This window comes from Convolutriloba macropyga, chromosome 10, assembly GCF_964194025.1.
Source record: "Convolutriloba macropyga chromosome 10, txConMacr16.3, whole genome shotgun sequence".
Lineage (NCBI taxonomy): Eukaryota > Metazoa > Xenacoelomorpha > Acoela > Convolutidae > Convolutriloba > Convolutriloba macropyga.
Genome location: NC_134477.1, coordinates 41,811,102 through 41,822,349, shown reverse-complemented (window position 1 = coordinate 41,822,349; position 11,248 = coordinate 41,811,102). Strand labels below are relative to the sequence as shown.

The window sequence follows — 11,248 nt, the reverse complement described above, 5'->3', positions numbered from 1 at the left end:
CTACGAAAGTTTTGTTGAATTCGAGGATCGTTGTACAATCGTTTATGACAACTTTGCACGCTCTATTACGAATGCGGACAATCCAAGCTTTTAGTCAAATGATAAAGGAATTGAACAATTTAAATGCGCTTTTCAACAAAAGAATCAAGGCAATTGGTGCAATCAACACAACATGATGATTGGATAGCAACGAACGTCAATATAGCAGCGGTGACAGAGACCAGTTTGCAAAAATTATGTTAATCTGCGAATCAATCAAAATTGATCTATAAAATTAATCATCACCAATGCTCCATAAAAAGCAGCTATCACTTGATTTCCAGCAGCTTTCTCGAGAATTGGTTCGCCAAAAGGCAAAGAGCAAACTCTCTTTTCAATCTTAGGCACCAAAAAGACGAAGAGTTTTAATAAATTTACAGCAGTGCGCAAACGCAGAATTTCAAAAATCAAAAACGAAAATCTTCTTAAATTAGATTCAGACAAAAAATATATCTTCAATAAATATTACAGTTAAAACCTATTTGAACAGTTAAAAGATGTTTCTGACAAAACTTTTACAATCGACTTTTAATTTTCAAACAAATCAATGCAAAAAACTAGAAGCTCAATATTGAAAATCTAATTGATGCAACTCAGCAAAATTTACACAAAAAAGTCTTCGAAAAACATGCATATTTCGCTAAATTCGACTTGAAATAAACTTACAGCAACTCAATTCACACCCGAAACCTCGCTTCAATTTCTCAAGCCAAAAATTTCGTTTTACGTTCAATAGTTTGTTGCTGCAACAATTTCAAAAGCAAGAACTTCAATTGATAACATTTTATATTACTTTTCACAATCACAAGTAATATTAGCAGAAATACTCAAATGCTAGCAAAAAATTTTCGGTTCTTTTTTCAAGGTTATTGCGTGTCAATTAGATTCAACAAAACCATTAGATATAAATGATAGTCCACTTCAATCTCAGCATCAAAATCGGGCTGAAAAAGTTGACGTCAATTAATGTCGCAAATTCTGCAACATTTAATTACTTATACAGCAACCTAATTGATAAATCAGTACAAATAACCAAACCCGGATCGAGGTTAGGTCGAAAAATAATGTAAGAGTTGCGGTGAATAGCGGTGAAAAAAAAAGAAATTCACCGCAAAGCGCCCGCATCTTTTTACGATGAATGCGGTGAATTTTTAAAAGATTTGCGGTTTTTAGCGGAGAATTTTTATAAGATTTCACCAGATTTCTTACAAAAAAGAAGCTGTCGTACACGGGTTCGAACCTCTCATCTCCTGCATGTCAACAACTTCTTATTCCACTGCGCCATCTGTCAAGTTCTTTTTTGATATTTCTTGTGAATTTAAATCAGATTCAATAAATGTAATGAAAACAAATGCTTCGAAAATTTGTAAGGTTTATGATTTGTAGCGGTGCATTTTTTATTTTCACCGCTTAAGCGGTGGAAAAAATTAATTCATCGCTACCACCGTGAAGCGGTGAAATTAAAAGTTTCACCGCTAAAAAACGCCAATCTTACAAAAATTCACCGCAAAAAATATACAGTAATTTTTAGCGGGGAATGTTCGTAAGATTTGCGATTCTTAGCGTTGAATTATTTCTTTTTCACCGCATTCATCGCATTCAACGCTAAAAATCGCAATTTTTACATCTTTTTACCGCATTGACCGCAAATCTTACATTTTTTAGTGATTTTTAGCGTTACACCTCGACCCGGGAATACTCAGCGTCAATTGAGTGTTGCGAAGTCAACCATCACAATACAATTACAAGCAGTAAATTCGCGTTGCAAAAATGCATCATATTACAAACCTAAGTCGAGTGAACAGTGAGAACAATAACAATCTTTCCATGTAAACAACGACAACAGTTCGCATGATCAATCAGTGATTCCTGAAAAAAAAAACCTGTTGCAAATACATAGCATAAACACCAGCAAAATCTACCCATAAATTTTTGGTAATAATCTAGATAAGAGTCATCCGGCTCCTGACTGAAACGTTTTTTTGAATGCAATGCGCATGCTTTCAACCAAATCAAACAAAACGGCAATCCCATCAATATACGGTGTGACATTCGACTGAGATTTTGACTCCAATCACATACAACCCGAAAACACCAACATTGAGAAATCCAGATGGCTCACCATCGCCCCAACAACCTGCATTAGCCAACACATCTCACAGCAAAAAATCGGCTATAGGATGTAGTGGGAATGTATTCTGCAAATAATTTTAGTAATCTTCACCAGAAAAGATGCTTTACTGAAAGAAGTACGCATTCGTATGCTCAAGTGTGCGACGAAGAAAGGCTTAAAAAATTAATCATGTATCAACTAACGCTGCATGGATCTCAGCAAAAATTGAGTATATCCATATAAACAAACCGATTGCAATCAGAAAAGCAATTAAAGCAATCAAGGGGGCCTTACAAGGGTGCCTGAAAGTTCCAAAATCTAATGTTATCTATAACTTTCCACTCATTGATAAGACAACAAATATAGCAAATGGTCAAAAGAAACTCAACCGTGAGAAAATTATGGCAAATTATTTTAATTAAAATACTGTGCCCGGGAGAAACTTACTGGACGCCTAAACAATGGGAACAGGCAGGTGAGACCAGTGCTCGTGTCATCGAAAAGACTGTGCCAGGCAACCAGGCAACCAATGTTGCATGATAAAGGGAGCGGATGTCAGCAGACATCGAACCTCAACTAATGTAATCAGAATCTGTAGCTCATCAAATAGTACGCACACAAAATGTGATCCTCAATCTGGTTGGCAAAATTAAACAAGGAGGAACACAGGAAAAAACCAGGACCTATAATTTGAAGTACTTGCGCCTGTTTCGTTTGTCAGCATAACCCAACCAATTATGAGCCGAAGTAAAAAAACACGAAAAACAACAAGAAAAACGAAGAAAAATTATAGTGAAAGATTCGAACTTTGCAAACGTCGGTACGATGGAGTGGTTAAATCTTAGTCTGAAAAAGTATGCCAAAAACGCCCCGCAAAAATAAAATAAACTAAATCCAGAGCGGAAAATAGGAGCCCATAAACGAGAATTGTCCCGGAAATGGCTTAGGGATGAAGAAATTAGACATGCGCAAAAAATCTCTGATGATCAGAGTCACAAATTTCCCATCTAATGTATTCAAATCTCATCAATTAAAAATAGTAACATTGTAATAGCGATGAGAATGCCAATCCTCAGAAAGTCCAAAATATGGCCATCTGACAGCTGATCGAATTCATATCCTCCCGCTTTTAGTTCCACAATCAAAGCATTAAGCTTCTGCAACCTTCGTGTAATACAACTGATATTACGTGCAACCACAAAGTCAAAGTGTGAAGAGCAACGGAAACAACTCGGATTTTTAAATTCAATCTTCTGGAGCAAGACGAAGCGAACGAAAAGACCAACCAGCCACTTACTAAAGTTTTGACAGATACGAACCCAGGATGAAGTCCGCGACCCAGGAAAGGCATTGGCCAGACCGACCATACCCAAGAATAGGTATTGGCCAGACCGAACAGACTTTGGCCACCCTTGGCCACATATAACATACTTTAACCACCATTGGCCACTTAAATTCATATCAGTACGGAACTTTTGATATATAGTTGATACTTAATACAATCGTATGAAAATATGCGGCGCTATTTATTTGAATTTTCGCTAATTCTAAATTAGTTCAATTCGGTTTTGTAAATCTTGATATATTTTAGTTCATGTTCAAGATCCAATTCAGTTGTTCAAATCTTCTTAAATTTTGCTAAGAGGAATCATGAATCATATTCTGTGCACGCAGACCGCTTTTTTTAACTTACCGCCAATGTCCTAATTTGGTTTTGTTCACATATTTAAATGCTTGATCAAATTAATGATCAAATTTCTGTTTAATCTGTTTTTCATTTTTTTTGCAATTTAACTCAATTTCCAGTTGAATCTCTTTTCAACTAACTTTTGCTTCGCAAACTAACCAATCCAAAGCTGATCTAAAAATCCAGTCTTTCGCCAAGCGAATCAACACTCCAAAGTCAACACTTGTATTCGCGCAGCGATTACAACACAAATTTTGATTATAACATTGGATACACTCCTTGAGCCAAAACCAACCCGAGTTCGACTTCTTCCTGAAATAACAAAAATGAAGCTCCAACTGAAGATGCAACGGAATAAACGGAAAGGGAGACCAAATGAGAAACAGCCAACTCAAACTCCAATAGGACCTAAAATGTCAGAAAAACACCAAAGCAGGTATTCTCTGTGGGGAACGACCGTGGACACTATGCGAACAGAAGTGCATTCAACTTCCTTACCTTAGCATTGGCACTGAAGGCCGCAGACTTTTTGACACCAAAAATTTTCACATGATAACATCTACGATTCTGTTTAGACTAAAATTGTCAGAAATAGCCCTCATCCGACCCCGCAATATAACATTTGATCGCCATGTTTTCTTCTCGAGAAAACAGAAGAAAAGAGAGACTTTGACAACCGCGAGGACTTGATTATTATAATTAAAAATACACTCTATTATGACATACAACAAGAACTCTTGCGGGAATCGGTCGAACCAGAAACAGCTCTCAGCATTGCGACTAACATTGAAATGCAACAAAATCAACAGCGGACATCGTCTAACAACACAAGTAGCGCAAAAGTAGTTCAACAGTTCAATCTGTTCCGCGGCGCGAATACACGTACCCAAATCGGAACAGAAACACAATCAATCGCTAAGAAAGAGGTCTCTGTCGCACTTGTAGACAAAATTGGACAAGAACTCATCGTCAGTTTTTCTCTGCGATGGGTAAAATAGGTAACCACTGATCATCTGCACAACTTCACAAAAGTATGTGGGAAAAAAAAACAAAACACAAACAAGAAAACACAGCAAGGTAATCGTATAGACAACATGGAAAATCTCGATAATCCGGACAATTCAGATAATCAGAATTTAAATGTCATCAACTATAACGAACATCTTGACTTATAGTATGACTCTCCCGACGATAATTACGTCGCAATGTTAGAACAAAATACTTCAAATGCGATCGCACCGCTCAATATGAAAACAATATTCAGCGAAACACAATGTAATTTGCTACTCGCTTCTGGAAGTATATGTACAATAGATAATTTTTCTATTGCGAAGCTTATCGTATTTAACTGTATCCAAGCAAAATGGTCAGCAAAAAAAGTATTCGATTTAAAGCCTTTTTCAAACGAGACTGTGGAAACACTAGGAACTTTGAAAACACCGTTTAAATTTAACGGTTGGCAAATTCCACGAGCGACAATTACTGTGGTAGCAGACATATTTAGACATATTTTAGAACGCGATTAAATCGAGCACTTAGGTATAACGATCACGCAAAAATCTTGTCCCAAAGTTGAAATCAATCAAATAGATCCACCAAGCATCATAAAAAAGTCAAAAGTAAAAGAATACTAATGAATCCGGAATTGATAAATCGACTTGGCAAATCAAAGCTTCAAAAAGTAATCCAATAATGTCACAGGAATAACCAAGTAACTCACAAAAAGGACGTAAAGTACCAATTTATTTACAACCCAAAGTTAAAATTGAACCTTAAAAGTTGATGAATGCAAACTGTTCCAAATAATCTTCATATCACCCATAGTAGTAACAGTCAAAAAGAATCACTCACTTAAAATATCCTTGGACTCGAAGATTTTAAATAAATCAATTCAAAAAGCAAACACCAATTACCGCACATTGACTCTTTAATTCAGAATATATCGCAACCCCTTTCAATTGCGCCGCAAGATGCAGCATATTTCCTTACACTCGATTTGCAAGCAAAACGCGTATATTTATTTCAATTTACACGCTGATATGGCCCACCATTAAAACCTAAATTTAGTAAACGGTGATATGACTGAAACATACAGTTTCAAATCAAGACTTCGTGGCCTAACAGACATGCCAGCCGAATTTCAAAAGGCAATAGATTACACTTTAACGGGATTTACTAATACCTTTTGCATTCCTGATGATATTTCAATATTACGCATAGGACGTATGGAAGATTATTAGCAGCTTGTTTGAAAATGTCTAATAAAGTTAGATGAAGAAAATCTCCAAATAATCTAGCAAAATGTCACTTCGCAAAAACTCCAATCAAGTGGCTTGGCCACCGAATTTCACAATCGGGTATGACCCCATTAGCACCGTCATTCAGTAACTCACTTCACTGACAAATCTCAAAAAATTTTGCTCATCGTTTTGGAAATATATATACCAAATTTGTCTCAATTTTGCTACACTTTAAGACCCTTATTTGAGAAAATTACGAAATTTAAATGGGCCGATGAAAACATTTTAACCAGTTTAAACCAGTTTAAAGAAAAAAATTTTTTGAACCGAAGCTACAGAACGCAAACACTTTTTAGTACTAAATTGGAGACACGTATAAAGGTGATGCATCCCGAAAAGGTCTTGGATGCGCGTTAGAGCAACGTATCCCTGACGGTTTGTAAACGATCTCGTTTGGATCCCCTTTCCTTAATACAGTCAAAGAACGATATAGCATAAAAGAACTCTGAGTATTAAGCGTAGTTGCGTCAATCGAAAATTTGAAGTACTACCTTTACGGTAAACCTTTACCGTTATCACTGATCATAGAGCCTTACTTTCCATTATATGAGAATATAGAGCAAATAAGTCGTCTAAGAGTTGCCTCACAAGATGGGCCAATTGCTTACTTCATTTTGATTTTTCCATTGACCACCTTTTTGGCCAAAAAATGGGTTTAATGGAATTTTTGCGCGAACAGCAACAATGAGCTGTTGATATATCCACTTATGACGTCGCTAATTTGGCGCAATTAAACGCCGCGCGAAACGCTTTCTTTCAAATTCTCAAAATTATACGGATTTTGCGCAGCAAAAAGCGGTACTTAAAACGAACACAATTAATGAAAACACCAGCGACAAAATAATAAGTGAATTTGCGGCGCGAAAGCAAGAATACTCTAAAATCAGCAATTATGACAAAGTAATTAGCAAATGAAATTCCAATCACTGTAAATCTACAACTCTCTACAACGCAACCCACAATCCAAACTCGCTTTTTGCCTTTAACCGCCTTACAAATCAATCCTTTTCAATTACTTCAAATATCAACGGATTGTCCACTCATTCCATACGGTCTTAATGATGTCGAATTCAAATGATGAAACGTTGCAAAACATTAAACAAAATTTCCCCTCTAAAGAGCGATTTGCAGATAAAGCTGGACCTTCCAATGCATCACAGATTACAACTACTCCTTTTACGCCCGAAACAGACACAGCGAATTTTACAAACACACCATCTACAGACGACATACAAACCGATTATTCTAACTTCGCCCTTTCAAAAATATTCAACCACTCCCTGGTGACAAGACAGACATCAAAAGAGGCCATTCTGAAAGAAAGTTTTGATTGCAGCAAGACGGATAATGATAAAAAGGTGCACCCATATTAGCCCTTACATACATGCCAAAGGGAAAGACATGTCAAAAACGGCTGTGTTTGTGTCGACGACAAAATAGCGATTCCCAAATCAATCAGGAACGCTTAAAGGGAAGAAATTCAAGCGACACACCCTGGGAAATGTTGTATGACAGATATGGCTATAAATGCATGATGGCCATGCATGAACCGGGATCTGTTATCAAATACGGCCAAGTGCAACCCCTGTGTAAAGATCGGTAAAAATTTAATGATGAAGAAGTTCAAATAGATTTTGTTGAAACCATTTAAAACAAAAAGTATGTTTCCTTGCATGTATATACCGTTTTTCAAAATTTCCAACGGCTGAAATATTTTACAGAGCGAATGCACAGAATGTTTAAATGTTTCTTCAAGACTATGTGTTGTTGCATGGCGTACCATGCGCAATAAGATTAGACCATGCTAAACGTCAAATTGGACAGCAAATTAATAATTTTTGTCATAATAATATTGAACTCATTTGAGCTCCAATCCACCATCACCGAGCAATCGGCTTAGTTGAGATCCTAATTCAAGCAATGAAAAGCCGTTTAGCATGTATTAAAACCGCGAGCCGAAACAACTTTAAATTAAAGGCCTAACTCGATATCTACCAACTACGAGGATGTCGTCAAAGGACTATTAATCTTTCGACGTTTGAATAACACTTCCGGGAATAGGTCACGTGGTACCCAGAACAGAAGCCTCTTTGTCTCTCAATTTAGAAAAGAAGAGTACAAGGAATAAACTCTCAAAAAAGAGCCTAGACGGATTATGTGCTCGCACCCGCGTCTTCAGTCATCAAGAGCTATGAGCATACATCCATTATCAAAGAAACCGGTGAACGTGAGGTCACCATTCGCAATCCAGACTTAGCACAGCTAAGAACGAAAGCGGCAAACTGACTTGAACGGCAAACGGACTTGAGGGATTATGCTGACAGGCGACCAAAAGCACAACAACAGGCAAAACTACAAAAGAAATGGCCGCCAAACAAGCTCGTGATGCGAGAAAGAAGCTCGTAGGTGAAAAAAATATCAAACACCGTAGAATTACGGACGAATCAGGCTGCGTTTCTTCAGTCCACTCTAACGTATCACGCGTCCGGCGAGTTCGCATGCCTGTCAAGCCAAATAAAGCGCCGCAAACTCAACCACAACAAAAGACGTCCACTACCGCGTGGCAGTCTCAACTCATACAATTCACACCCACAACCGCGGAGCAAATTAATAAAGAACAACCACAACGACCTAAACGAAATACAACAACTAAGACAAATCAAGCACCTTCCACTAAACGAAAACGAACATCCCCGTACATCACAGAATCAGACAAATCTTTGCATTCCGCACAGACGCCCCGCCAAATCTTCATCCAGTAAAGCAACATCTCAACAAAAACGTCGCCAGTTACTAAAAAAGCAAATTGAAAATAGAACAATCAATTCGACAATTCAAAGAACAGCTGAACAAAACCCAGAAGGCCCAGTTTTTGATCTTCAATTAGGAACCTGTTCCCCAGATGCACACTATCCAACTCAGTATTATGTCTCACGCAACTACTTAGAAGTTGAAACAAACATGGCTGTAAAAGAGGCAGAATGCGCAGCAGATTGAGAATCGTATTAGACCCTAAACAACCACAAACTCATTGAAAAACAATATTTTATCATTTATAATAACGAGCAAATATATTACTAATCTTTTGTTATAAACACAACTGCATTTTGTTTATTTTGTCGAGGGGGAAATAAGATATAGAGTTGATACATAGTTCACCCATATGATAATATGTGGCGCTGTTTATTTGATTTTTCTCCCTATTTTTAATTTAGTTCATTTCGGTATGTAAATCTTGATTCTTTTAGTTCATGTTCAAGATCAAATTTAGTAGTTCAAATCTTCTTAAAATTTGTTGACATGAATCGTGAATCATTGTCCGTGCACACAGACCACTTACTTTAATTTATCGCCGATTTCCTAATTTGTTTCTGTTCACCTATTTAAATGCATCATCAATTTGATGATCAAAACTCTGTTTAACCTTTATTTCATTCTTTTGCAATTTAATTCAATTTTCAGTTGAATCTCTTTGCAACTAACTTTTGCTCCTCAAACTAGACAATCCCAAGCTGATCTAAAATTCCAGTCTTTTGCTACGCGAGCCAATACTTCAAAGTCAACATTTGTATTCGCAGAGCAATTACAACACAAATTTTGTTTTCGAATTAATATAGTTCTAACAAACTAAATGAATCAAGATTTAGCGTCACGAAAACACCTAATTCTCCAGTAATTTCACAAATATACTGCAGAACGGATTTCTGTATGACAGAACCCAATATAGTATAAACAAATCATTCTTTGGTGCAAATTGCTTTAAGAACACGTGATCATTTATCTACTTATTCCTAAGACTGTTTTCATTTGTGTTCTCTTCTTTTCATCAACTAGTAGCTAGTTGTGAAAAAAACAGTTCTTTTTAGTCTCATTTTTATCTGAGAGATGGCTAGGGTCTTTCACCCCGCGAAATCCAAACTGGAAACACTCAGTGTATTCAAATATTATTTGGGAGTGATTTTCCACCGCGAATTCTACAGTAGTTTTTCACTAAGTGTTCTCATCGCTAATTGGTGATGTATTCTGTTCGGATATAGCAATGTAAATGAGAGATCAAAGATTTTAGAACTAGCCCCTTAGATTTGATCTCTTGTCACTACCAATTGTAAAAATGTGCTTGTGCAAGATTTCTGTAACTTTAGAAAATCAAATATATAATACGCATTTTTGGTGTCACAACTGCATGTTCGTCCTAATTATTTTACTTTTTGATGTCACAAAATGGCTATTGTGTATATTAAAACTGAAAAAAGTCTTTGTTTGCAACAGATCTTCTAATTTTTGTTTAGTGAGATAATTTGGCCGTCAGGTTTGCTGTGATACAGTGATAAATTGGACTATTGGCACCGCTATGGTTTAGCAGCCAGGTCAATAGCTGCTAAACCTTAGCTGTCCCGGACTGATGTGTCATGATATTTCAGTACTGAATCATAAAAATTTCATTCTGTTTTTTTCTATGCGCAGAGCTCTGATTGGCGCAAATAGTTCAATAGTTTGACTGTTCTCTTACATGATAATGTTGCAATAATAACCTTGTGTCTGATCTTCAAAGATAAACAGCTGGTACTATCTACCGATTGTGTTATTGGATCGTGAATAAAGATAAACAAAAAAGATTAAATCGCTGGTCAGGTCACAACAATTTCTACACTGCGTTGTTCAAGATAAGTATTTGCGTTGAATTAAATTTTTTTGATATTACTCTATATTATTAGGTTATGGTGAACAACAAACAGCATTTTGCAGATGGTAACGTAACATTTTTATGTGGCTACGATGTCATTACGGACAACAATTCTCGAAAAATGAATTTCGATAGCAGTGTTGTGACAATTTTCTTTTACTCAGTCTACACAGTGGGTGCCAAAGGGTTCAATCTCACATATCGAGCAATTCCGCGTAATAACTCAGAGGAAATCAGTGGCACAGAAAAGATTTCGAAGTGGCCGGTGCCGAAATCTGGAGTTGATCATAGCTTTTTTTAAGACTCGAAAACCCTTTTTTAATAGAAAACCATTTTTCATATTTCTCACAATTTTTCTCCTTTTCTATATTCGTTGTCACCGGAAAGTCTAATGAACCATTATTGCCAGTTTTTTTGGCAGCTAC

General features: G+C 36.6%; 1 protein-coding gene across 1 annotated transcript in view; it reads left to right on the top strand.

The window, feature by feature from the left end:
* LOC142348030 (uncharacterized) overlaps positions 1-11,124 on the top strand; it is a 16,498-nt gene extending 5,374 nt beyond the window's left edge. Inside the window, exon 3 of the mRNA XM_075399196.1 lies at positions 10,855-11,124. Within this exon, the coding sequence (XP_075255311.1) occupies positions 10,855-11,124 (270 nt within the window). The remainder of the gene's footprint in view (positions 1-10,854) is intronic.
* The last annotated feature ends 124 nt before the right edge of the window (positions 11,125-11,248 follow it).